The sequence below is a fragment of the Juglans regia genome, chromosome 10, assembly GCF_001411555.2.
Source record: "Juglans regia cultivar Chandler chromosome 10, Walnut 2.0, whole genome shotgun sequence".
NCBI lineage: Eukaryota > Viridiplantae > Streptophyta > Magnoliopsida > Fagales > Juglandaceae > Juglans > Juglans regia.
Window position 1 is genome coordinate 7,047,692 of NC_049910.1, and position 27,828 is coordinate 7,075,519.

At 33.6% G+C, this 27,828-nt stretch overlaps 2 protein-coding genes across 9 annotated transcripts; one reads left to right on the plus strand and one right to left on the minus strand.

Moving 5' to 3' along the window:
• Positions 1 to 155: 155 nt before the first annotated feature.
• On the minus strand, positions 156 to 9,218 carry LOC108983389 (cyclin-dependent kinase E-1). 7 transcript variants are annotated; one of them, XR_004802553.1, is made up of 18 exons: positions 8,830 to 9,209; positions 8,297 to 8,407; positions 7,495 to 7,598; positions 7,359 to 7,401; positions 7,098 to 7,196; positions 6,178 to 6,247; positions 5,650 to 5,744; positions 5,500 to 5,533; positions 5,327 to 5,411; positions 3,316 to 3,393; positions 2,361 to 2,408; positions 1,967 to 1,999; positions 1,682 to 1,784; positions 1,386 to 1,604; positions 1,237 to 1,306; positions 789 to 834; positions 654 to 691; positions 156 to 478 (listed from the first exon to the last, which is right to left on the minus strand). XR_004802553.1 is itself a non-coding variant. In XM_018955000.2 (17 exons), the coding sequence occupies exons 1-15, from the start codon at positions 9,058 to 9,060 to the stop codon at positions 1,238 to 1,240; spliced, it is 1,422 nt and encodes a 473-aa protein (XP_018810545.1). In that variant the 5' UTR covers positions 9,061 to 9,209; the 3' UTR covers positions 156 to 478; positions 654 to 682; position 1,237. The 7 variants fall into 7 exon arrangements, 5 of the variants coding, with proteins under 5 accessions (XP_018810545.1, XP_018810544.1, XP_035550559.1 ...); XR_001994859.2 differs by lacking the exon at positions 789 to 834 and having other exon boundaries at positions 599 to 691; positions 8,830 to 9,218; XM_018955000.2 differs by lacking the exon at positions 789 to 834 and having other exon boundaries at positions 654 to 682.
• Positions 9,219 to 19,164: 9,946 nt separating this feature from the next.
• LOC108981681 (fatty acid amide hydrolase-like) lies at positions 19,165 to 27,763 on the plus strand. Of its 2 annotated transcripts, XM_035694385.1 has the most exons (21): positions 19,165 to 19,272; positions 19,448 to 19,578; positions 19,904 to 20,013; positions 21,130 to 21,190; positions 21,629 to 21,816; positions 22,017 to 22,146; positions 22,234 to 22,311; positions 22,451 to 22,598; positions 22,861 to 22,973; positions 23,186 to 23,261; positions 23,364 to 23,435; positions 23,546 to 23,600; positions 24,076 to 24,147; positions 24,286 to 24,366; positions 24,971 to 25,074; positions 25,152 to 25,244; positions 26,490 to 26,558; positions 26,832 to 26,896; positions 27,032 to 27,093; positions 27,198 to 27,293; positions 27,471 to 27,763. In XM_035694385.1, coding segments are annotated over exons 1-21 (1,869 nt in total). In that variant the 5' UTR covers positions 19,165 to 19,270; the 3' UTR covers positions 27,534 to 27,763. The 2 variants fall into 2 exon arrangements, with proteins under 2 accessions (XP_035550278.1, XP_035550279.1); XM_035694386.1 differs by lacking the exon at positions 19,165 to 19,272 and having other exon boundaries at positions 19,395 to 19,578.
• Positions 27,764 to 27,828: the final 65 nt, after the last annotated feature.

The following is a 27,828-nucleotide window of genomic DNA, read 5'->3' on the forward strand; positions in this document are numbered from 1 at the left end:
ATGAAGAATGTAGTTGCCCGCTGGAGCGACACCTGTAAAAGAACCTGCTCATCAGAAGTTTTTGCTCGACCAATAACATGATCATTGGAGCGAACATGATGAAGGATCGATCCATACAAATTAAAAACAATTCCACCAAGAACATAATAAAAATATAAGCTTGTGTTACAAATGTTAAGCTGTATTGGAAAGAAAATCTGAATTTTGTTCATTGGTCAAAGTTTTCCTCAGTAAACAATACAATACAATACATCATCAGTGTGAGAAGATGAGCCTCAACCAAATAGTTCCCATCTTTTTTAGGCGAATGAGATCTCCTAAACCTACGTAAATTTGTTAAGGTGGCATAACACCACAATACAACAAACATGTACAGTAATTTGGTTCACATTTAGTGTACAAAGAAACGTGCTCCATCAAGCGTGTAGTTTGTGCTTCTGTAACCTTCTTTTACCTCCCCTTGTACTGATCGGTATTCCTGGCAACAAAAGTGAAATTAGAGCAGAGAATAATGAACTCTGCGGCACTTGATCTTGATGTTCTGATGACTAGGAATGGAGTGAAGAAAGGATGAGTTTAACAGGTCACTGATGCAAACCATCTAGACTTTACATCCTGAGAAGTAACGGATCGTGAGTTCGGGCATGACGTACCCCAAGTTATCTTTCACTTCCCCTTACACCTGCATAACCTAATTATCACACGAAATTCCATGCAAATGAATAATAAAGACAAATCTCCTAAATAAATCATTAAGTTATTGATGAACCAACATATGAGGATGACACCTCTTTTCTTCATTTCATGTTCTAGCAGAGTTGCACATTTGGAGACCTAAAATATTCAAATCAAGATCATGCCCCCTTATGCCCAAAACTCATTTCACGAGTTTTCATTAAAGAAACGTGAGTTTCTTGTATTTACATCATAAGGAAAAAAAATAACTGGCAACAAGCATATTTGCCAGGACAGGAAGATTAATCTATAGATTGGCCTGGGATTAATGAAAATATTTGACGCACTTTCAGAAAAACATGGAAGGAAAGAAGGGGCCTGGGGTTTGTGGTCATATTTTGCAAGAAGACAACATCACTGACCACGCACAGATTCCATACCATATTCCAGAAATAGGAAAGTCAGGCTGCATCTAAACAATACATCATTGATATAGCATACCTACAGAAAATATGAAGTACACGGGCACAATCAACAAAGGGAATTCAAGACTAGCATTACCTCAGAGGCGCCTTGATTTCTGCTGTGGAGGGTATATATTTGTCCCCATTCCTGGGTCTTTCCTTCTCAACTGCTCAAGAAACAATGGGGCATCACAAATAGGAACTAACTCTTCCATAACAAAAAACCTAGGACTCAGTGCAATTAACCTGTTGCTGATGGGCCTGGGCAGGAACACCCCGCTGCATTGGAATGCCATTAGGATTCATCCCACCTCCCATCCCTGCCTGAGATGTTATATTATAAGCCGGCATGCCCTGAGGTTGCATCCTTTGCATGCCACCTACAGCCATCTGCCGAGGGACAGATCTCATTGTCCCTCCATGAGCACCAGACATGGTCCCAGAAACTGCATTTCCAGATGATACCTACTCCATCGAATCAGGGAATGAGTAAGCAAGTATCATTCACAGCATAAACATAAATGGCATGCGCACTCAAATACCGTTTGTGGAGGTTGAAGACTAGTTGTCCCTTCAAAATCTGTACTTGTATCCACAGGACGAGTAGGATAGTTAACTTTCTCTCCAGTTTGGCATACCAGTGCACTGGAATTGATGTGACATGTATCTTGTCAAAATGAACGAAATATAGGTGTGCTATATGAACCATTGAAATATACGTGTGCTATATGCTTCAATATTTAGTCCATTAGAAGATAAAATCTTCATATACAGAATTTGGGAAAAAATACTTGAGGGAAAAGATATTTTTAGAAATTGACCCTTACTTCCGCCCTGGTAGAGGATCATTCCGGAAATACCTGAAAGAAAACATGACTGACACTTAGAAAGTGGTATCAAGAAGAATATGGATGCTATAACTCCGCCATCTGAGAATGTTTCTACAAGATAGTTCAAGGCATATAAAACTCTAGTACTAGTGGGAATGCCTTAAACTCGATTAACTTTTAAGGCATGTAGTAATGTTTAATTTTTTTATTTAAAAAAATTAACAAGAGTGTCCCAGACATTTTCCCAACTAATCCTTGCACGCACGCACACAGGACAATTATAAGACCGATCCAAACCCTAGAGTTTTATATGCCTGGGCACATGTTCGGGCAGGCGCCACACCACAAAAATTGTAAGTAATGAGAGAGAGAGAGAGAGAGAGAGAGAGACTCATGTTCCAGAGCTTGTGAAGCAGTTAGACGCTTCCGAGGATCATATCTGCATATAGAGAGACATGCAAGAATAGTGTAGTGATTAAGAAATTGTAGAATTAACTTGATTTCTACTGACAAAAGTGACACAATCAGATGCACAAACACTATTGCTGTATATATAGTATTTTGTGATTTTTTTTTTTTTTTGAATAGGTTAGTATTGTGTGAATTAAAACTGCAAATCCAACAAATTTTAGGCAGCAGGTTTTCCAATTGTTGCAAATTGAGCACCTTAATCTCACTGCTGCCACTCCTACAAGTAAAGTACTCCACAGATATGAGCATTGAGTTTGTAATATAAGCAAATAATCTTTTCAGAATGGAATGATGAGACTCATTCCCTATGTCCTTGAAGTAGCAGTGCCTTTAGGTGTACCGTGGCTTCCTGATATTCATTGTGCAAAAATAGGTGGCAGAGTGACAGGGCAGTTTGGGTGTAACATAGTTTTAGATGGTGGCAGGCAGGTGGTCCATGCAGACACAGGCATTGGAGTCTCATCAGGGGGTAGTGGCAAATTGGCAGTGGATGTCTCGTGGGGCAACTATGGCATATGGAGGTGGGTATCAGTGCTGTTTTGTTCAGTTTTATTATTATTATTTTTTTAATGGTAAGGTTATCATGATAATGTTAAAGCAATACAAATTGATGAGTCTTTTATTTGTGGCCAATGTGGCAAACTTCGATGTCATATCATTAATTTCGCATATGCCACAGATAGATAATTTTGAGCCATGTAATCACCTCAGTCAAAGCTTATAGTGACATTGACAATCCAAATGAATCAAACAGACTTCACTGAAACTTTTTGAAACTTCAAAGATGTATTCAAACTCAGACCAAATTCTTAGGAACCAAAAAAGTTAAGCTAATAAGATAAGAAATAAATAGATAGGAAGAATGCACCACATACTCCAGCATCCTAGATAGGAGGTCATATGCAGGAGTTTTTGGAGAGAGATGAACGACATTGTAGAGTCCAGTATTTTCACTGTGAAAGGAACAAAATAAGAACAATAAGGAACAAACAAACAGAAATTAGATTAATATATGAAATATATATTGAAGTCAAACATTTACTGTTTGCAGATGATACGCTTATTATGTGTGATGCCGAGACAGAACAGTTGAGGGCTGTGAGGGCATTGTTGCTTTGTTTTGAAGCAGTGTCTGGTTTAAAAGTGAATTATGACAAATCTGAGTTGGTGCCTATTGGAGAAGTTCAGAATTTAAGGGTAATAGCTGGTATAATGGGTTGTAAGATAGGGTCTCTCCCTATGAACTATTTGGGATTACCTCTGGGTATAGCCCCGAGGGCGCTTTCTATTTGGGATACTGTGATTGAAAAAGTAGAGAGAAGATTAGCAGGTTGGAAGAGAATGTATTTGTCAAAAGGGGGCAGGATCACGCTTATTAAAAGTACGCTTTCCAATCTACCAACTTATTTCTTATCCTTATTCCCTATACCGGCCAGCGTAGCGGGACGTCTTGAGAAGATACAAAGAGATTTTTTGTGGGGGGGCTTAGGTGAAGAGTTCAAATTCCATTTAGTCAAGTGGGAAATTGTATGTCGTCCAATCTCCAATGGAGGATTGGGTATTAGAAATCTGAGGATGTTTAATCGGGCACTACTTGGCAAATGGTTGTGGCGGTATAACAAGGAACCGGATGCCTTATGGAAGATTGTGATTGAGAACAAATATGGTGGTCTCGAGGGGGGTTGGTGTACTAGAGAGGTGCGAGGGGCCGCTGGAATGGGATTATGGAAACACATTAGAAGAGGATGGGTGGTTTTTCATCAACATACAAGATTGCAATTGGGTACAGGTTCAAAGATCAGATTTTGGAAGGATGTTTGGTGTACCAATTGTACTCTACAAGACAGTTTTCCTACACTTTTTGAGATTGCAAATGCTAAAGATGCCATGGTGGCGGAGGTAATGGAAGTTGAAGGTAGAAACATCCTTTGGAATATCAATTTCTTCAGGGCAGCACAGGATTGGGAGATGGGGAGTTTTATAGACTTTTATAGCCTTTTATACTCTTGTCGCCCAAATACCCAGCATACAGATGATTTGTGGTGGTGTCCAACAAGGAAAGGAGTCTTCACTGTTAGCTCCTTTTACAAGGTACTCACACAAGTGCCTGACAGTCAATTTCCTTGGAGAAAGCTCTGGTGCAATAAGGCTCCTCTCAAAGCTTCTTTCTTTGTGTGGACAGCGGCTTTGGGGAAGATTCTTACTACGGATAATCTGAGAAGACGAAACATAATCATAGCAGATTGGTGTTGTATGTGTAAAAGAGGGGGTGAATCGGTGGATCATTTACTTTTACATTGCGAGGTAGCCAGGACTATTTGGGATGCGGTGTTTAACAGAATAGATCTAGCATGGGTGATGCCAGAAACTGTGATGGATGCTTTGGCCTGTTGGACTTCAATTCGAGGAATGAGACAGATTAAAGCGGTTTGGAAGATGATCCCAAACTGTATTTTGTGGTGCTTATGGCAGGAGCGCAATGAGAGGATTTTTGAAGATAAAGAGAGATCAATAGCAGAGCTAAAAATGTTATTTTTTAGGACCCTTTGTACTTGGGCTCATGCTGTGGACTTTAATGGCATGGAGTTTCATGAGTTTCTAGTTTCTAATGTTCCCACCTAGTTAGGATGGGAGCAGCAGAACTTTTCTTTGTAATTGACACTTTTTGGATGAATATATACTTATTTTACTTATCAAAAAAAAAATATATTGAAGTCAATACACAACTCTTGCACTTGCCAAGAACTCGTGACCTCACCCTTCACTCCTTACTAGGAGAGGAGATGTCATTTGATCCAAGGTTCATTGGCATATGCACATAAGTTCCTTGATAACTATTTTAATTTTAATACTTGATTAGAAATATAGCAAGATGGAAAAACTTACTACTTGTGCCCTTGTATATGCTGTAAATCTTGTTGCCAATGCGGAAGATTTGCAAGTGTTGGCCACTTTTCTGGCGTGGGATGGCCTTATGCAACAACCATGAACTGTATTATAGCTTGGCAGCATACAAAAGGAGAAAATCATCCCAACGTGGAAGTAAACAGAAAAATTACCTAAGACCTTGAATATCTTGTCAAGTTGATCAAGCTGCACAAGTGGAAAAATACAGTGTGTATAGTACAGACTAGAAAATTACATCTTGGAAACAAGAAGTTGGTTAAAGAAGCTAAAATCTGAAAAGATAAGTCATCAAAACATTATACCTGGAAAGGATTTGGATTGCCCTTGACTTCTACACCTTGAAAAAGTGGCTTCAAAGTCAAAAGCTCAGCAAAAATGCATCCAACAGCCCACATATCTAGTTGCAATATTAAGGATGTACCACTTTCTTAATCTGCTACAATTATACTGTCTCGTCAATAAGCCAAAAGGCTTAACACAGAAATTCATTGTGAGCACTTGTCAGCATTCACTTCATTTATTATATATTAGTTATACATTTTCTTCCCAGTCAATCTTGATAATGTAACAAATTCTACCATGCCATGCAACCAACATTGGTATGAACCATCATTTCTGCTGTAAGTACGCATAAGATACGAAGCACATCAGATCAAACCTTGACAAGTACCATTCTAGTAAAACTCAAATTTGAGACATACACATAACATAAATAAGCACAGACCTCAGTGGAAAATTTAGAGGAAATAAAAACATCCACTGGAAACATTGCTTGCACATACTACATGGTCTTGCAAATAGTAGAATGCAGAATATGATCACGAGGATACCAACAGCACTTGTATAATGCTTTGCCCCAAGGAGCAACTCAGGTGCACGATACCATATAGTTACCACAACCTGCAGGAAATAATTAATAAATCAACTGCATGAAACCCAAGTATCACGGGGCTTTGAGGATGGGGGGCAAGCTTTTCATTTGCAAGATCCCAAAACAAGTAAAATTCTTATACAGTTGTAAAAAAAGAAAGAACCCAGCATAATACAAACATTTGAACATCCAACTATTCAGCATATGACCAACAACCAAAATGAATCCGAAACCATCTGGACCCTCTATGTGCCAAAGGTCAATTCATGAATCCGTACGCATGAGGCAATCAAGAGAGAGGCTCCTCATAATTTCTTTTGGTACAACTAATAAGAATGGAATAGAATCCCCAAGGTTCAAATCTCCTTGGGTGCAAACAATCTCTAGGGGCCATCGGATTGGGGGATTTTCCCCTTGAATTGCCCGAGGCGCACTAACGGGAAACTCCTTGCCAAGGACTTGTACACCCCTGGGATTAGTCGGAACGTTGTTCCTAGACACCCGGTACCAATAAAAAAAAGAATGGAATAGAAATATTCTTCAGTAAGGACAGGCAAGCAGTTGGCGTAAGACAATTATTTCTTTTTTCCTAAAAACTGCTTTTTTCACATGGGATTTTCAATGGGCATCAGAGGTTTCATTCCCATGACCCTCTTTATTCTTAGACTGAGGAAAACAGGCAACAGATTTTGCACATCAACATTGAAATTTCTGATTTTCATGAAGTGTGTTAGCCTTATTCTCATCATGTCTACCCAGTGCCTCTAAGATGCCTGCCTATTACTCATTCTCATCAAATCTTACCTATAAAGGAATAAGAGAAGATTACATGGAAATAAAAACAATGTCATGCTTGAGGGCACAAAAGATGCCTCTTACCCCATTGTCAGATAACGGCTTCAAGGGAGCTTGGTAAATTCTTGCAAGTCCAAAATCACCAATTTTTACAACTCCTTGCTCATCTCCCTCACCCATAACCTGTTCACAAAAGGCTTGTGTACATTCAGCAGCATGTGCATACAGTTACCATAATAACATCCAGCAAGCATGCATGTACAGACACAATTTAAAAAGAAATAACAGCTTTAGGCAGTAAAGGTATTCATTACATAACAGAGGAAAAAAGTGATCAAACATTACCAGGATATTTGATGGCTTTAGATCTCGATGTATGATCCAATTACTGCAGGGATTTCCGACCTTATAAGTGCATTGACAATGATGACGTTGCAATGGAACTGAACAATAAACACCAGTGTCGCAGAAGTAGACCTACCTGTGGAGATAGTTCAGTCCATTGAGCAACTGCCAGAGTAACGATTTAACCGTGTACTGGCTGATGACATGGTTAACCTTGTCCCTATGATGTCTAATAATTTCCTGTCATGCCATAAACACAAATGATGAAATTATATTGCTAAATGTCAAAAATGAAAATGTAATGCCCTGTAAGAAACGCTGAATTGCATCCTTTTCGTGTTTTCAAGATGCCAAAAGTAAAATGCATCATCTAGGAAGTATAACTAGCTCATAAGAATAATGAGAATCAAGTAATAAAAATCTGTTGTTCTTACTAGCTAATTCATGGCATGAGGGCATCAGACATCAACATAATGTCACCAAAAGTGAAGGAAAACTACATGAGCTTGTCCAAATACTCAAATAGAACATCACAAATAATCTATATTCCCAAAAATAAAACCAGATATTGTATAAATTCCCAACTTTTTTTCTGTTGACCCTTTGGACCCATCCACAGAGTAAACCCACCCATCCACAGAGTAAACCCAAGATACTCGCCGCCACCGCCGCCTGTTAGAACTGAAAATCCCCAACTAGAACATTGCAATTTTTTTCCAAAAGAAAAAAATCTAAATACACGAAAATCAACCCAGGAATTTGCATAGGATATCATTACAACAGTTTCTTTGGCAGTTCGAATTAACAAACGACATGATCCTAAAATCAGCCATAGTTCGCAACATTACAAATCCAAAATTTTTTTTCCAAGTGCCTGTATGCTTTAAATCTCTCGGCAAGAAGTGGGAATACCAAAATTAAAAGAAAATCGTACTCACATAAAGGTCATGTTCGGCGTAGTCGAAAGCGAGATACAGCGACATGTCGGTGTGATTGATGTGAACATTCACAAGCTTCACAACGTTCTCATGCGAAATCTCCCTTAATAACTGATCAACCACCACAAAAATAAGCATATATGTACTTATTTAATGCTATTTATCGGAATTCACAAGTTAAAGATTCCATGCTACTCCGTTTGGATCCTAAAGAGGAAATTAGGGATACACACACGCACACACACATATGGAAAATTAGGATTCCATGCACCTATTGTTTACTTCCCAATTCGCAAACAAAGAAAAACATAGATAAGTTCAAATCCACTAACTTGGATGGATTTAGTATTAAAACATAAACTATTCAGCTTTAGCTCGCAAAACCATCTAATCTTCCAAGTAACTGTATTTTTGTTTTCTTCTGAAAAGTAGAAAGGGGAAATTTCAAATATTTTCCATTTAAAATTTCCTCGGGAACCAAACAGAGAGGGGGAAGAAATAAGGAAAGAAAGGGAGGGAGGAAAAAGGGGCACCATGATTTCGCGGATGGCGGTGGGGGAGACGCCGTCGCCGTCCTTGGACTGCTTGAATTTCTTGATGGCGATGGACTTGCCTCGATTGGCGGTGGGCGACTTAATCCTGGCCAAGAAAACAAGCCCGTAGGTGCCCTCCCCGATCTTCCCAATCAGATCGTACTGCTGAAGCCACTCGGGCTTGTTGTTGCTCGAAAGGCCTCTGTTGTTCGTGGCGTTGCCATCTCCCATGTCTGATATTGCCTGCCTGCCGGCCGGCCGGCCTAGCAATACACTAGTAGTGTGTTTGTGGATTGATCTTTCTGTGCGTGCGTTCTTGCTTGCGAGCGTGCAGAGAGGAATATGATCCGAGAGAGAGAGAGAGAGAGAAGACAAGCCGAGTGAAGAGGCCAATGTGGTTTTTTATTTTATTTTTCTGGTATAAAAATTCTTTAGACAACCGCCTGCATCCCCGCCGCGGAATCGGCTCCTACGTGGCAAACAAAAACGACGCCATTTCATTTTTTGTCCATTCCCCTTCGTTCCACGACGCCGTTTCGTTTCATTTTTGTCAGTCCCCCCATCGATCTCCACCTAGTTGACCATGTAGTTCTTCATCTTCACTTTTAGCAGAGCCATATTTACTGCCGCTGGTTGAAAAATTATAGTCTTATGAGGATGAACAAGAAATGGGTTTGTTTCTGTGTTCGTTGTTATTGTGAATGCGAATATTTCTAGATTTGGGGTCTTTGAGGATTGGGACAAGGTTGGTGTTCGTTTTTTTTTATTTTTTGTATTTGTGAATTTTAGTGTTTCTTTAATTACTGTCGAATCTCAGAACGGTTGCTCATAGATGTATGTGAGGGAGAGAGAGTTGTGTACATGTGCTTGTTGTGGGTAATGATCATTCATTTCACTAAATTTTTAATTTTTTTATGAAATACTATTAAAGTTTTTATTTGGATTTGCGTCTTGCTCTCTCAAAGGTTTCGATTTTGGATTAATGGGGTCAAAGATTTGCATGAATGCTTCATGTAGAGCAACCTCCACGCATAAATGGAAGACAGGCTAGCCTTTGCGATTCGGTAGATTCATCGATCTCTGTCGCAATTGCGGGTAATTTTCATTTTCTCCGTCTACTTCTGCTCTTGTAATTCAATGTAATTTCTTTATGGGGATGATTTGATTTTTCCAAGGCAAGTTTTGGGTTTATGGAGGTGTTGAATTGGACTTTTTTTTCCATAGACAGTCTCGGTGCGTTGCTTTTGAAGTTTTTCTATTTGTGATAGAAAAGTTGAAATGCTCGAGTTTTCAGACGCACGACGACAATCAGATCTCCCTCTCTTGTTTTGAGTTTCGCTCTCTTGCAAGCTTCCTGATAGAGAGATTTTGATTTTCCTCCTTTCTGCATATTTTTTTTCCTTTTTTTATATAATATTAAAATAATTCTACATACAATTATAAAATACGTAAACGCCACGTAATCGTTTTGAAAAAGAGTGAGATCTATTATTAAAAAATTAATTTTTCTCATGTGTGTCTCATGTTTTATTCAATTTTTTTAAAGTGATTACACGACAATTATACAATTTACGGTTGCAAATATCTTTTTTCATAATATTAACTACTGAAGTAGCAATATGGTCTCGCGGTGGAGACGCAAGCCGGTTGTCCTAAGACTTATTTTTTTTTAATATCTTTAATTATTAAAAAAAATATTCAACTTTACTAATAATAACTTTTTTACAATTAAAAAAGTGAAAATCTTTTAAAAAAACTAAAAATAATAGTAGAAGAGTAATAGAAGAATCTTCCCATTAAACTCATAATAAAAAGTCAAAATCTCAAGTGTGTTGGATAACATGCAAATTGTAGTGGCTTGTCATCTCTCCTCCAACCAAAAAATAAGCATTTATTAAGAAAATAAATTATATATAAAAAAAAATAGATACATAAAATGAATCGTTCTCTCTCTCTTTCTTGAAATGCTGCAAAACTAAATATATTCGTTAAGAAGTGAGGAACAAGATGACTATGTGACATCAAAATTATGGATAATACCCAACAAAAGCATAAAAATAATTATGGGACAACATGAGTTATTTGTGGCTGAACAAAGCAATGGACCAAGGTATTTCACCAGTTGCCGGACCGGGACGAAAGAAGTTGCATGGGCCTTATGCTTCTTTGGCCAGATAAAGAAGATGTTCTTCTCTTAAGTTTGAATTGAGTTGAGTTGAGATGATAAAATATTATTAAAATATTATTTTTTAATATTATTATTATTTTAAGATTTAAAAAGTTAAATTATTTATTATATTTTATATTAAATTTAAAAAAATTATAATAATTAAATAAGATGAATTTTTCATATCGATGAAATGCCATTTCTTTTTGTTACAATCTTTATGGCGATGTTTGGTTCTTTTTTTTATTATTATTATATTTTAATTTAAATCATTTAAAATCAATTCAACACTTATCTTAACATTCAGACGCAACATCTCAGACAGTCACCAACCAACCTTAAATCAGACCAACATTTTTTACATTCCTAAAAAAGGAAAAAAAAAAAAAAAAACCTTTTGAGTTTTTACTTTTTTAACTCTTAATTAATTGTGGCTCCCAAGAATTCTCAAAATAGAAGCCCAGTCCCTTAGGAGTTAGGTTCAAGTCCTAGCATCTTGAACTCTGCCATATACAACCAACAGATTAATTGCTGTGCCGTTTTACTTGTGTCTTTACGGGGACAAACATTAATGGCCAAACCTCTCGATCTTTATGAAAGGAGGAGGATGAGAGGAATTGATGCATGGGCAGTAGGTTTATGTTTTTGTTCGCGGACTCCATGATTGAATGCTTGCTTTATCCTTGATGAGGACCACGACGTACACTCTGACTTCCAGCTAGCCATCTACCTCATGTTCATTATGCATTTCCACTCCTACAGTTCCATCTTTATTTTTTGAAGGATAAGAAAAATCAAGCTGTTATTGACATGCATTCCATTCAATCTGGATTCCAAAACTGTCATAATTTTGTGGATCGCAGGAGGAGTTGTGCTTGAGATTTAGGTTGTGTTTGGATGTTGAAGTGAGTTGAGTTGAGTTGAGTTGAGATGATAAAATATTGTTAGAATATTATTTTTTAATATTATTATTATTTTAGGATTTGAAAAAATTGAATTATTTATTATATTTTATGTTGAAATTTAAAAAAATTGTAATGATGAATTGAGAGTATTTAACTAACCAAACGAAGTCTTAACTTGTGCCATGTCTCCTAGCTAGCTAGCTAGGAGTGATCACTAAAAGCTAGAGACAATAAAGAAAAAGGTTCCAGCCTGACTGAACTTTTTAGTCAGGCCTGACATTCTGGAGCCAATCTTTCCTTCTCTGAAAGTTTTGAGGATCTGCTGTAATTATAAGAGAAATTATATGTATAAATTTTAAATAGATAAATTTTATAAAAATTTTTATAAAAAAATAGATCACATTTTAAAAAAATAAAAATAAAATAATTCTTTATTTGTGGGACTCATTATTTTATAAAAGGTTTGTATAGATTTGTTTATTTAAAATTTGTATCTAATATTACTTAATATAAAATTATTGTCTGATCAAAGGCCTTTGCTTCAAGTTTAAAAGAGCAAACCTGTTTGAAACTTTGTGGCTCCATCGATTAGACTGTCCTGATATATTTAGAGTAATAATAGATACAGTCATAAATTATACTTTCTCTTACTTGTTCATCTTTTTTTCTTGTTATCAGAGTTTTTTTACTTCTAACAATATGAAATTACGACTTAGTTCATTTATAGATAGAAAATTTATTTAGTTTAATGTAACACGTTAAATTGTAAAATTTTTTTATTACAAAATTGTAAAAACTTCTTTTTTTAAAAAAGGGCTAAACATGTTTAAAAGGTCCTTTGGTCAAGATTTGAATCTCCTCCATAAATTGAGTCCCAACAGATGGAGAATTTAGATATTTAGAACTTTACTTGTAGCATGTAGGACAGGGAGTCAGGGACTGTGTGCAATACCTTAATTAGGGCAGGGAGTAGAGAGGAGACAGGTCCCTCACCTGTCCTATATAAAAGATAAAAAAAATTATAAGGAATGTTACGTACAAGTTATTTATAAAAATGTGAATCTCATAAGTGAATTTTTTTATGCTTTTTCATAATAGATTCTATTTTTTTATAAAAAACTTATATGAGATTTATATATTTAAGATTTGTATATATTATTTCTCAAAAATTATATATTCAAGAGACAGTAGGAAAATTGTTTATAATTATGGGTGTTAAATTGTGTTAACAGATCGTGTCAAAATATGTATATTACATTATATGAGTTAACCTGAATACGATTCGTTAAGTTTATCGTGTCAAAATCTTAAATCCTAATATGATCTATTAACATAACGGATTGATAAAATACGACCTATTTTGGCCTGTTAGTGAATACTAAGAAATAATTTAACACGACACGACTTATTTCAACCTGTTTATGTAAAGAGGTTGAATAGACCCAAAATTAACATATTTGACCTGATTAAGTTTAGTATAATTTTAAATGTTAAAATTACAATATCTATAAAAAATTATATAAAACTAACTACAAGTTTAAAATTACAATCCAAACAAAAAAAATATCGAAATTAAAATTTCAACAATTTTATTTTTAGGTATCAGGATATAATTATAACTTTAACTTTCTTAACGAGTCAAAACAAGTTAATCTATTATCAACTTATTAAGCAATCGTATCTTAATTGATCAATCCATTTTAATCCGAACTCATTAAAATTAAATCTAAATATACCATTATCATATGTGTTCGTGTTAAATTAACAAAACGTGTCATATGTTACAACCTCTATTTATAACCACTTGATATGGACAAATCCTCTATTTATAACCACTTGGACAAATCCTATAATTGTCAGCATCAAGGGTCAATTAGTGGTTGAACATCCTAGTGATAGCTACTTGCTAGATTCATGACACGTGGCCTTGATGAGAGAGAAAAAAACAATTAAAAGATTCAAATTTTATTGATTTCTCTTTCCTTTTCTTGGTTACTAAATAAACATGTATTTCATTTACCTGTGGATAAATATTTCATCCAACTCTATAATCTATTCTATCTCGTTACTTTAAATTATGAAAAATTCTATTTATAAGTCTCATACATTATACATCATTCTTTTTATTATTTTTTTAAATTTTTTCTCTTATCACATATGTGGTATATAAATAATAAGTAGAAGAATTCAATTATTTTTTAAAAAAATAAAAAATAAATAAACGAAATTGTGGTGTGTGAATCTTATGAATAACAAAGCTATTAACTTATTATGTGGACTTAGAGTGCACGCGAGAAATCTAATCTAATTAACGGTTTCATGTCACTTTTAGTGTACCACTTTGTCTTAAGATATAAATATAAATAATAAAATTGATATTTTTTCATTAATATAAATTTTTAAAATAAATTGTGATTTTACATTATATTAGAATATAAATTTTGAGTTCGAATCTTAACTCTACACTATCTCATTTAATTAAATATTTCACGTATTTAGCTCATTTATCGAGAGCGAGTCTGGTTCACATGTGAGAGAGAGTATCCAAAAAATTTAAAATAATAGAAATAAATAGATTTTATTATTTATATTGATATCTTAACAATCACTACTTCCCGGTAAGAAATATAATCTAAATCGTGTGTACACACACACAAAGCAGTATATAAATATATATAACAGTTTGTTATACAATTTATAAGTAATAATTCAGGTTATTGTGTTGGGTTCAGGCCTTATCAAATCAGATTTGAATCGTATATAAAGTAATTCTAAACAGGTTATAAACAAGTCAGATTCTCAAATTCTAATATACTAATTTCATATTGGATTTGCAGATTGAGACATTAATTTTAACTCTTAAAAGCTAGGCGTTGAATATGGGTTGTATCAATTTGAATTTTGATCTATATGAGTCAATTCTAACCATTACTCAACTCCCATGTAAGTGGAAACCTATCCCCTCTAAAAGAAAATTAAATAAATAAGAGAGAGAGAGAGAAATGCAAATCCCAAAGTGGAAAAGGATAGTCAGACATTTTCTATTGATGCAATGATGAACACACGAGGAGGAATGGACCAAAAATTGGATGATTAATAGATAGGAGTTTTGTTAAGTACAAATAAATTAGCGTATTAATCTATGTATTAATATTGTTATCTTTATATTCTAAATTTAAATTAGTATTATTTTTAATAAAATCTATTTTTTGACCAATCTTATTGAATGAGTGCACGTATTAGTGCGCAGAATCGTTTACAATTAAATTTTTCTAATAGATAAACCAATCCAAGCAAGTTGAAAAAAAAGAAAATGTGGAATGGGCAGACATAAATCATATAATGGGGCACTTCCATTATAAGAAAAATAAGTATTTGTGACAGATTATTTACGACGAAAATGATTATTTATAATGAAAATAAACTCATTTTAATAGAAAATAGTTATTTTTACAAGAAATAACTGACAACAATTAATCAATTTGTTAATAGTGTTCCCATGAAGATTTGGTGAGACACAATAGAGGTTGAGTGGGTGAGTGGAAGTCCCAAATCAAGAGGTATCTCAACGAGTCTTTTGCCCACAATAAGATGCAAACTAGCTAGTATATTCCACTTAGATTGGTAAGAAAAATCCACCTTATTTCAACCATTTATCTTCTTTTTTTTTTTTTTCTTTTTTTTTTCGAATGACTTGGTCGTTGATACGACAATATCTAAATATGAAAGTGAAGTGAAAAATAGATAGACACATGCATTAGGCCTTATAACAAATACTATAAGGTTTACTATCTCCTTTAAGTTAAATTATGAACTTGAAAATCTCAAGTGGGAGAGAGAAATGCACATTATGGGTGCCCTACAATGTGTTTCGGATCTTTCGACCCATAAATATATTTTTGGTAGTAATAAATGTTGTAGGGCACATTTATATAAATAAATATATATATATATATATATATATATCTCACTTGAAATCTTTTAGTTTTGGCAAAAAATTGAGAGAGTTAAAAGCATGTTTTGATGCTTGGAGTATCTCATAATTTTGTAAATAGTAATAAAATAATTTGAATGAAGATGTTTTATTTATAAGTTTTGAAAAGGAAAAGTTGAATAAAAATATTATAGTTAAATATAATTTTTTAATATAATTTATTTTTTAAGTCTGTAAAGGTTGTATTGATTTTTGTATTTTGTTTTGAAATTTAATAAAGTTATATTGATTTTTGTATTTGAATACTGATTAAGTAATGATGAGATGAAAAAGTTATAAATTTGAAATTGAAAAATATTTTATTTTAAAGTGATGTTTGAAAATTAAATTATAACATGTTTCAAAATTCTCAGCGTTTCAAAACAAACCCTCTCAATTGAATCTCAAACTTGAGAGAATCTTAATATGAAATAAATCATTAAAAACCATATCTTCTTATTGCTACGTTTTAAACTCTATTAGGTCATGATAATGTAAGTCTTGGTTAAGTCAATCCAACCCCATTGCTCTTGGTGCACCCACCTTAGAAGCAAGTACTCTCTTTTTAAAACACGTTTCCTGGACAGGTGCAAATTTTTCCATCCTGCAAAGAAATCTCATGCAAATGGTCATATTTTTTGAACCAATTCTCCAAGCTTTAGACTTTAGTGTTAGGGACGGTAACATTTCATAGTTTGGCTTGACCCCCACAATCTTAATGGTACGTTTGGCTAATGACATGAGATGAAAAATTTTTAAAATTTGTCACAATTTCCTTCTCAAATATCACTCAAAAACATAATATTTTTCAATTTTAAATTTTCAACTTTTTTCATCTAATCATTACAATTTTTACAAACTTCAAAACAAAGCACAAAAACTAATACAATTTTTTCAAACTTTAAAATAAAAATAATATTAAAAATTTATCTTCAAATAATTTTTTAACTTTATAATATTTTTATTCAACTCACATTTCTCAAAATCCAATAAAACTTATTCACTTAAGTTGTTACACTATTATTCACAAACCATTATATTATTATTCACAAATCATTTCATTACTATTTACAAAATCTTAAAATACTCTAAGCTGCGTTTGGATGCTGTGATGATTTCAGATAATTTGAGTTGATATGTGAATAGTAGTATATATATTTTGTGGATCTCATTGAGATGCATTTGAATGTAAATATGTTGAAATATCTATTAGGATGTATAAAATAGGTTATGATGAATTTAACTTTTTTATGAGAAGTTGAAAAAGTAGTAGGTTCCATTAATAATCGGTTTGGAATGAGTTGAGTTCACTCTAACAACCAAACATAGCCAAAGGCCTTATTTGGTTATACAAATCATCTCATTTAATCATTCTTATTTTCCCAAACTTACACATAAAATATAATAAATAATTTAACTTTTTCATAACTTAAAATAATAATTATATTAAAAAAGTTATATGATAATAAGATTTTATTCAATTCTCATTTCAATCTCATTTCAGTGCATCTCTTATATGTAATCAATCGTGGCCAATCCATCTAAAGTTGAAAAAAAAGAAATAGAATGGTGAGAATATGCATCTAAAATAAGTGGCAATAATAAATACTTAAATAAAATGGTCCAGGGGAGTCCCACGTTGCATTAATTTTATGACCCATATATCAGCCAGTTTTGGGGTAAATGGTCGTGAATAATTGTGAGGTGTTGGTGAACATTTGGCATATATATATATATAGTCTAGTTTTTATTTTCATTTGGTATAATTATCTTATTGAAAATAAAAATTATTTGTACAAATCTCAAATATATAAATCTTGCACAAATATTTATAAAAAAATGTATTCCACCTTAAAAAATAAAAAAAAAAAATTATTCTTTGTTAATAAAATTTATCTTTTTATAAAACGCTTATAGTTAACATTACTCTATCAAAAAATTCGGTTCAAAAAATGAACTTTTATTTTTTCAACATGACAGCTCAGCCAAAAGTTTCTGCTTTAATTAGTACTTTGCATAAACTTTAGGAGCTGTCTGAGTTTTTGGGAAATTATGGTGCTGGAAAATCTTGGTCTCATGTGAAGAAAGAGTCAATGTCTCTCAAGAATAATAAATGGGTTTGGTCTAGATGGTCTATGTCTCATGTGTAACATTGGTTACTTAGGTTACGTTTTAAATGTTAAATTGAGTTGAATTGAGTTGAGTTGAGATAATAAAATATTATTAGAATATTATTTTTTAATATTATTATTATTTTAAAATTTAAAAAAGTTGAATTATTTATTATATTTTATGTTAAAATTTAAAAAAATTATAATGATGAATTGAGATGAGTTAAGAGGAATTTAGTAACTAAACGTACTTGGAGTTGGCCTACACACGATGATCATGTATAATGTCATTAATGCCACAATTAATTCATTAGTTTCCTTTAGATAATGGGGCCACATTAGTTTATTATGTTTTCAATATTACTTTGCTTTAATTTTTTTAATTGCATTAAAGATAGTAAATAAATCATGAGCTTGAAAGCCTATCGATTAGGATTTATAATGGGTTTGGGATACCCCACCGTTTTTTTGGTTGGAACAGTTTTTATAGTTCGAAGATAGATAAATTACATACGATATGTGTTAGAAATTCAAACTTTTTACATATAATATATAATATTATACAGCTTATAGACAATGTCATATCTCTCCGAATCGTAGAAAGTATTTAAACTCAAAAAATTATAAAAGAATTAATTCGAGCATGGTCAATTATTTTCGTATCTTAAATAATTAAACGTAAGAAATTATTGTCACGTTCCAAAACCAACTTGGTGATCAATCTCATTTGCAGTAGATACATCTGATCTCAAAAAAATATGTGAGCTTTGTGCAATTTTACTTCTTTTTTGAAGGGTTAATTGAGTAAGCTTCAAGTTACAATAATGTTGCTTCTAGTAGGGTAGACGTATATCCCAAAGTTCTAGACTTCTCCAACTAATTCCACACCACACTCTCTCGAAAACGACTCATTTCTCGTCAGTTACTATTTATCTATAATCGATTTTCTTCATAGTATCAGAATCTACTACAGGACGAATGGAGGCCCACAATACTTACCTCGTGACAAGGAACAGAAAAAATAATAGTCTGCACGTGAGGAAGGGTGTTGAGGAATAATCTCATATTGGTTGTGGACAAGGTCTTGGGCATATTTATAAGCAATAAGCAATCCTCTCTTGTACAATCGATTTTATGAAATGAATTAAGCCTATAAATTTCTTCAACTAATACATATCATTCATCTTTCCTCACACTCACTTCCATCTTCCAAATTGCTGAAATTGTCATCCTGCGCACGCCCATTTATCAGCATCAACAGTTGCAGTGAAACAAGCTCTGAATCATGTATTTTGTTCTATTTTTTAATGATTGCTTTTGTCTTTTTCTGGAGAGTCAAAATCTTTCTTGGCGTCCTCCGCCCCATCTCCCCCTGTCTCTATATAACATACAGCTATCCATAGGTTTGTATAATATAATCTCCTCCTTGTTCACTCCCCCTGTTTTCTGGTTTTCTTCCCAGGAAACCACCCAAAAGAGCATATTCTAGGAAAATGGGTTTGTTCGGAGAGGAAAAGGTTGTCTACAAGCCGGTGGAGGAGGTTGATGTTGGTCCTAAGAGTGATCATGTCTATGTCCGAGCCAATGTTAAAGGTTCTTACTTCAAATCTCTACCCCTTCGATCGACCATCTTTCTGCAGTTTCTTCCTTCTTCCTCTTCTCATCTGTTTTCGCATGATTCTTAACATAAATTTAGATTTTGGTTGATTTCCTAAGCTTATTTTATTCAAAAGCATGAATCTTAATAAACATAAGCATGTTTTGTTGCTCATCCAATAAGGAGTTGCAGATGATCAAAGTCAAAGCTGCAGTTCTTTGATAGTGTATCCCCTGTTTTACCAGTAATTATTACTTTTGTTGAATTGCCTGAATTTCATAGCAAATATAGCTACTGATACTCTGTTTTGGTGCAAGGCAGCTCCTAGAATGGCTGGACTTGTGGTCAAAATTTTCGTCTGGTTTCTGGAGTCAAGGATCTTCGGGACGTTGTTGTTGTTCATATTGAAGAGAAACAACCTAATTCACAAGGTATTGAGCTGTTATTTTTTAATATTTTTTAAGCACTCTATTAATATAATTAATTGTATTAATTTTTTTTAATATGTAACTAATCGCATAAATAGAATATATAAAAAATACATAAAAATAACTGTACATTAAATTTTTATTATAATTAATTAATTATTTTAAAATATAATTTACTAATTAATATATCCATATTTATTAAATATGATAAGATTTACAATTCATATATCTATTTTAAATTTTAGCGTTCAAACTCAATATTTTTTTTTTGTAATGCGATAACATTTTTTTATAATTTTTCTCTGGTTGTTCTTAATTGAGCTTCGGTGCCAAGAACCTGCACGTGAAATCTGATCTTAAATGATTGCATTTATATCTGAACTGCCGGGATCCGCTTCTCTTTTTATATTTTGTTTTTGTTTTTTTTTTAAATTACTACAAAAATTTCCAGTTTACTCACCACGGGCCCAGAACACAAGAGTTGCTTTCAGGCCCCTCCTACACGTGATGACAGTGTTGGTTTTGGGCGAGGCATGGGCCACAAATTATTTGCATTAAAATAAAACATAAGAGTACTAATTTTGAAAGTTATATTATTAATTTTGATATTTTTCAAACCATTTTATCTCGTTTTAATATTTAAATATATATATTTTTCATTTTTAAATTTAATCATTATAACTTTTTTAAAATTCTAAATAAAACACAAAAAGCAATTCAATTTTTTTAAATCAAATCTCAAAATAAAAATAATATTAAAAAATTTTATTCAAATAATATTTTAATTTTATAATTTTTTATTCAATTTTTTTCTCTCATTTTTTAAAAGTTTAAAATTACTATTTATAAATTATTTCACTATTATTTACATATTTTTCATATAATTTTATCTCAACATCTAAACGTGGTTTATCTTATTTTTTTACTAAGTCATGTCTCATATTAAGATAAAAGTGAGTGATATAAATTAGGAGTTGCAGTAGCATTTCTTTTATTTAATATCTAAGAATTTTGGAATTTTGGTTAAACATCACCTGTAAAGTAGTGTACTTCTCCCAGATTATGGCCTGTAAAATTTTGTATTGAAATACCTTAAAAAGTGTATTTCAACTTTTGCAGTTCATAACGAATGCAGAGCTAGAGGAGCCACCTCTCTATGTTCCCCTACATCCTTTTGAAGGTCATCCTCTTATCCTTCAGCTTTCGTTTTCATTTCTGCTCTCGTTTTTGGACCTTAACTGGGTTGGGATTCAAATATAAAAGACAATGTGCCACAAATTGTGGCTTAAACTAACATTAGCTAGTTCTAATATTCTAAAACAGTTGATATAGTTTCACACTCTTATGTTTTTTGCAATTTTATCACTGGGAATTTCATTAATTACAAATTTCTGAAAGAGGGAGAGGACTCACCAAGGTCCTGCACCTAATTTTCCTCCATTCTAGTTATGATTTCCATCAAACTAGATGTGTGTATCGCGAGTTGGGTTCACTACACAATGTATTGAGCTGATGTCTTGAGATTGACATTAATGTTTAAACATTTACACTTTTGATAATAACTGTATATAGTTTTTTTTCCCTCTAGAAACTAAGATCTTTCAGTTTATGATTGCAGATGTGAAAGAACAGGAAGTCAAATGCATAGATTCTGATTTATCTCCACCTGAAAAAGTTCAGCAGGCAATAAATTGTTTGCCTAATTCTTCAGGAAAAATACTAAATGGTTTAAAATCTTCTTTCCATCACTGGACAATATTGGACTATTCAAGAGCCTATATATCTGGAGAAATAACTCCTTGGATGGTATGCCAACTTTAGCTAATTGTTTTATGGTGTATGTTCTTCTTTCCCTACTTACATATGTACTCATCAAGTTGAATCCTGAAAATCAATTTTAAAATGCTTTTATAAGTTTGCTTATGCCTTTTGCATGTGTGCTTGTTGTAGCTACTGTATTCTGCTATACTCAATGGGTTTGAGTCTTGACTTTTCCATTTGTACAGGTTGCAGAGAGATTTATAGCTGCTGTACATGAATCTTCTAATCCTCCATTGCAGATGTCATTCTTTATCAACTATAATGTTGATGATATCCTAAAGCAAGCAACTGAATCAACTCTTCGGTATAAACGAGGTACTCATCCCTAACAGAATGAAAAAGGATTATAAGTCTTTCTAATGAATACACTAACCCTATCATTCTCATTATGATCTTCTCCAGGACAACAAATATCAGTTCTAGATGGAGTCCCGATTGCTATAAAGGATGAAATAGATTGTGCTCCATATCCTACAACAGGTAATGAAAACATTGACTAGATCAGTACTTTTTGGGTAAGACCAGGTCTATATCATTCAATCCAATCCTAATTTTCTTAAGCAGTTAATTTCTTTGTTCTCAAATAATAATAGCCTAAACTAATAGTTGGTTCTTCTAGGAGGAACAAAGTGGCTACACAAAGTAAGATCTTGTACAGATGATGCATGTTGTGTTAAGCGCCTCAGATTATGCGGTGCCATACTTGTTGGGAAAACCAATATGCATGAACTTGGGGCTGGAACAAGTGGCATAAATCCTCACTATGGGTAAGAACACTGGCTTCGGAGCTTCTTTTTTAACAACTCTATAATTAGGGATTGATTCTATATATTTGGGTCTTAGTCTCCATTTACTATTTTGCTTCATATAGAGCCATAAAGATTGAATTCATAGGCCAACCATCCACCTTCCCCTTTTCAACTGAAGATTAAGATGATTTATTTTCAGTATCATATTCCATAATCTATTCATTTCCAAATATTGACGCTGCAATGAAAATGAAAAGATGTCCATTTATGACTTCTGTAGGGCTACTAGAAATCCATATGATATCAACAAGATCTCTGGAGGTTCTTCTAGCGGATCTGCTGCAGTAGTGGCTGCAGGATTGTGCCCTGTTGCCCTCGGTGTTGATGGTGGAGGTAAACTAGTTCTATGCTGAGAAAACTTTCAAATAAATCTATCAGCAAAAATCCATCTTAGTTGCTTTGCTGTTCGTTGTTTTATCTTGCAGAATTATACAAGAACTGTTCTAGAAAAAGCTTTTATGAAGTTGTTACTGTATAATATTAAGAACTTATGATCATTTGTATAATATTAATTAACTGGAGGCTTCATCTTTATCAATGCCCAGGATCTGTGCGAATGCCTGCAGCTCTCTGTGGTGTTGTTGGCTTGAAACCAACTTTTGGGCGCATACCTCACTCTGGGTGAATATTCATCATCACATAATCTATCTTCTAGTAATAATGTTTTCGCTGTATAATTTGGAAGGTATATGAGTATTTAAAGAATAACTAGCTGTTTTTCAGTGTTCTTCCTCTGAACTGGACAGTTGGGATGGTTGGAATCTTAGCAGGCAGGATTGAGGATGCATTTATTGTGTCAGTGTTCCTTATTTAGTTGTTCTCTTGATTCTGGATTCTCATTTTTCCCCCCTTTGGTTCCTTACATGGATTCTATGGTATAATGGTCACCATTTTAATATTTACAGTTATGCAGCTATGAGTGGACGGCTTCCATCGGATCAACCCAACTGTTCTATGCATGTAAGAACTTGTTGCAATTGTTTGAAAACAAGTGTATTATTGTTAGAAATATATCTTCTTTTTTATTGGCTCTGACCTATTCTATGCATTCATCCATACATGCATAAAATGCTTTCTTTCTACATAGAGGTAGACACGCACACTAATCTGGAATAGATACAAATGGGACATCTAAACTTAAAAGATATCTGATTGAGCTTACATTTCTCAGATATTTGGGACAATGCTATGGCTATTTTCTTTCCTATTTTTTTAGTAATTAAAACTCTGACATCAAGGCAGTTCAAGTATAATTGGCCAACACACACACACACAAGCTGTAGAAAGCACTTCTAGATGCCATCTTTCCCATATAGGCTTTGCTATCTATGTTTTATCTAGAATGCTCTATGCCATTCCTCAAATTATTAAATTATGGATAGTTTCACAAACAAATCTGATTCTTGGGCCTTTTTCTTTTTGGACAACCTTCCAGCCCAAATTGCATTTTCCACTGCTGAACTCATCTAAGCCTATCTCTGATGTCAAATTGGCAAAGTATGCAGAGGTTAGAAATCTTTTTCTCAACCTTACAATAAAACAATCAACAATGCTAACTTTCAATAAAAGTTCATGATTCATTAATTCATATCACATCATTGTCTTCTGATAATATTTCATTCAAACCACTAATTGGGTCAATTAGTGGTTTAACGATTGCAGTGATGATATCAGAGTATCCTGTTCTCAATCTCTAGACAAGCTTAAGGAGCACTACGGTTGGAAGGTATCAGCAATCAAAGGCTCCCTATCTTTAATTATTTATCTATATGTTGGTATAATATATTTTGCCAGAAATAGCTTTTGGTAGTAGTGCAAGAAAGTTGAAATTCATTTAGTTAATAAATTTTATTTAATATGAAAATTATATTTTTGGTAAATTAATACTTTTTTCCTATAAAATTAGTAGTCTTTTAATTTTCCTAACATGTATCTTTTTTGTTTTCTCAAATTTTTTTATTTTTAAGTTTTGTGATCAATGAACTTGTAGATGTTATTGGATTTTAAAAGTGAAAGAGTCTATCCATTATGACTATTAATGACTAGAGTAACGTTGGCACACTATATAAATAGTCTTGATCTATTTCTTAGTTCAAGTGAAATTTGTGAGGTTTCTCATCACTAATATCACAAAAAGTAGAATAAGGGGATAGAAGATCAAGTTACTCAACCAGATTTAAGAGATCAAAATGCTAATATTGACACTGTTTTGAAGGTTCAATTTATTGTATAATGCCTCAAGATAGTCACATAAATTCGTTTTTATTTGATAAATTTAACTATTTCTGCGAAATAGTCATTCCTTGCTCCTGCCATGCTCTGTCTGTAAGATTGTAGAGGTGACTATACCAGAGATAGAAGCAATGCGCCTGGCACATTACTCGACAATTGGATCTGAATGCAGTACTTCCCTTAGTTCTCATCTAGAAAAGCTGTATGTTGTCTTACAGGACTTCATTTTCTTCAGCTTTATGTTTTAATAAAAATGCTGACATTATGAACACATTACAGGAATCCTGCAGAATTAGGATGGGATGCAAGGGTAGCACTTAGCGTATATGGTTCTTTCAGCAGCAAGGAGTATATAAAGGCACAAAAAATGAGGTAGTGTTTTTGCCTAGTTTGGATTACTTAAATTGAAATATCAACTACGAGGAAGGTTTAGGAGAGTTTTTCATGAGTGAGAACCTTGTTTGGCTTCACACGAAATCCACCTGAGTCAGCTTACTAATGGGATGCCAGATCACGAATCCATTTAATTTTCTAGGCTGCTAAACTTTTCTAATTTTCAAACCATCATCTCTACTTATAGAATATATCTGATGATGAAGATGTCATTTTGCAGTCTATATCCTGTATCATATCTACTATTCATATACATTACCATCAAGCTTATTCATTTTACAAATGCATTATCATCAAGGGATGAAAAATAATTGGCAAAGCTTTCCAAGTGCACATTAAAAGGCATACAGCTCATAGTAGTGATGGAGTAGATTAGGGTTCCAATTCTTGCTAGTTTCCAAGATCCTGAATCCAGATTGGCATGGTTTTCAGGCCTCTAAGTTATGGCTGAACTTTGGCCACTTTGGTTGACTTGTTTCAAATTAAGAAGCTTTATGATGTAGGAAATAAAGAATAACCAGGTTCAAACTCTTGAGCGTATCACTAATGGTAAAGTCTTACAAAAACTTCTATGTTTTGAGCACTGGTGTGAAACAATATATCACAGTTTCAAAAGTAACTCAAGTTTAAAAGGCTACCAGGAGTTGTGATTCTAACACATACTGTCAGAAAAATTCCTATATGTTTGAGATCATATTTAAAATTAACCTTCCACTTGAATCTGGCATTAGATGATCATAGTTTGATTCGCTAATTTTCCAGCATTTTCATTTTGCTTCGAAAGCTTCCAGATTGTATTGTTTACTCTTATTTTGGAAAAATCATACTTCTACAGATTATATTATATGTATGATTAGTGCAGATGAACATCTTTTTGGTTCATATGCTAATATCCTAGCTTGTTAGGTAGTAACACTTCTTTTTGGTTAATATGCTAATATCCAAGCATGTTTTCAATGCTCATGGAATTGGTCTTATTCCTTCCAGTTTTCAAAAACTTTCCTTCGTCAAACAAATTTGATCAGCACCGTATAGTGTATACCATTTCAGAAAGCAGAAAAAAGTAATAGAAAATGCATCTAATTAAGCAGGAATGCTTTGAAACATTTTAGTTCATTATCTGCACTTCATAGGCATGAATCCACATGATTAGAGCTACAGAATTTATAGATTTGGTTCTAACATCATTCCCACTGTGACACTAGCCTGTTTGACTATCCACAGGAACCGCCAGATGCAGATTCATATGACTATATTTGCCCAGGCTGATGTCATTGTTTCACCAACAATAGGGTATTCTTTGCTGCTTTAGTCAGATCTCTTTCGTTTATTTAAGTTACCTGTCCTCTAAAAGTTAGAAGTTTTAGTTCCCTACCTGATTGCTTTTGTGCATTTTAAGCACTTGCCTTCAGTTAAATTGAGATGTTGACCTAATCCCAGGATACGTGACTGAGATGATATTTGGAAGGAGAAAACAAATAAACAAAAAGAAGACCCCAAATAGTTTAGTTTTCCCGTGTTCCTCCAATAATATCTAATCGTTAGTGTGTATAATCAATGGGACAGTGTTACTGCATACCCAATAAAGGATGATGCTCTAGAGACCGGAGAACTCGACTATGTAAACGGAGGTATTCAATGCCTAATAATTCTCAAATTTTTCCTTTCTGCCAAGGTTGTCCATTGGAGAGAAGCTCAAAGCATGATTAGCTTCATTATGAAAGATAAAAGAAGAAATTGAATTGATAAGTTTGCCCCTATTGCAGCTGCACTAGTTCGATTTTCGATAGCAGGGAATTTCTTAGGATTGCCGGCAGTGACTGTTCCGGTCTGATCTTATCATCCTTTTGATCTTTCATTCATATTTTACAGCAGGCTATTCCTTTGTAGGTATCTTGATTAATTCTTTTTTAACCTAAATTTTCTTGATAGGTGGGATATGACAAACTGGGTTTGCCGATTGGCCTTCAGTTTATTGGGCGGCCATGGTCTGAACCAACATTAATCCACATAGCATCAGCTATGCAGGTAGATTAGAGAACTTTTACCATGAAGTTTTCTAGCTAGTTTCTTTCTGTTTCTTTTCAATTTACTTCTTTCCTTTGTTTGTGAGGTTCAGATCATTGAGAAACTTGAATGACAACTGATCAAAGTATTTACATGCATGCTGCTAACGACTAACATCTGGAGCTAATTTCATCACAGGCCCTCTGCAAGTCAAACTACAGAAAGCCAGAGGTTTTCTATAATCTTCTTAACAGGGATTAATGCACGAGGAACGTCCACAACATCACTACAGATGGTCACTGAAGTTTGCAAGTTTTCTTCCCTGGATATAATGCTCCTCCTTAGTGCATAGATTGATTTTGAACTTCATAATAATATGTAAAATTATTCACCAAATTGACTGGCTCGTAAGTGTATAAGGGCATCCAGGTAGGTTGAAGAGCTTGCGATTGGAATTTAATAAATATCTATGCATTCACTATTCCTGTTCAGTTCCTTACTCATGGACTAATAATATTAGCATTGGACTAATAAATTATTCCTGTTCAGTTCCTTA

Bases quoted from the DNA above. Each gene is read 5' to 3' on its own strand.
- LOC108983389 (XM_018955001.2), bottom strand. From the start codon at position 9,060: ATGGGAGATGGCAACGCCACGAACAACAGAGGCCTTTCGAGCAACAAC. The intron at 3,394-5,326 runs GTAAGTTTTTCC...TTCCTTTCACAG, and splicing joins CATATACAAGGGCACAAGTA to TGAAAATACTGGACTCTACA. The intron at 2,409-3,315 runs GTATGTGGTGCA...CTCTATATGCAG, and splicing joins CTCCTATCTAGGATGCTGGA to ATATGATCCTCGGAAGCGTC.
- LOC108981681 (XM_035694385.1), top strand. The intron at 19,579-19,903 runs GTTCTTACTTCA...GGTGCAAGGCAG, and splicing joins TGTCCGAGCCAATGTTAAAG to CTCCTAGAATGGCTGGACTT. The intron at 24,148-24,285 runs GTTAGAAATCTT...TGGGTCAATTAG, and splicing joins AATTGGCAAAGTATGCAGAG to TGGTTTAACGATTGCAGTGA.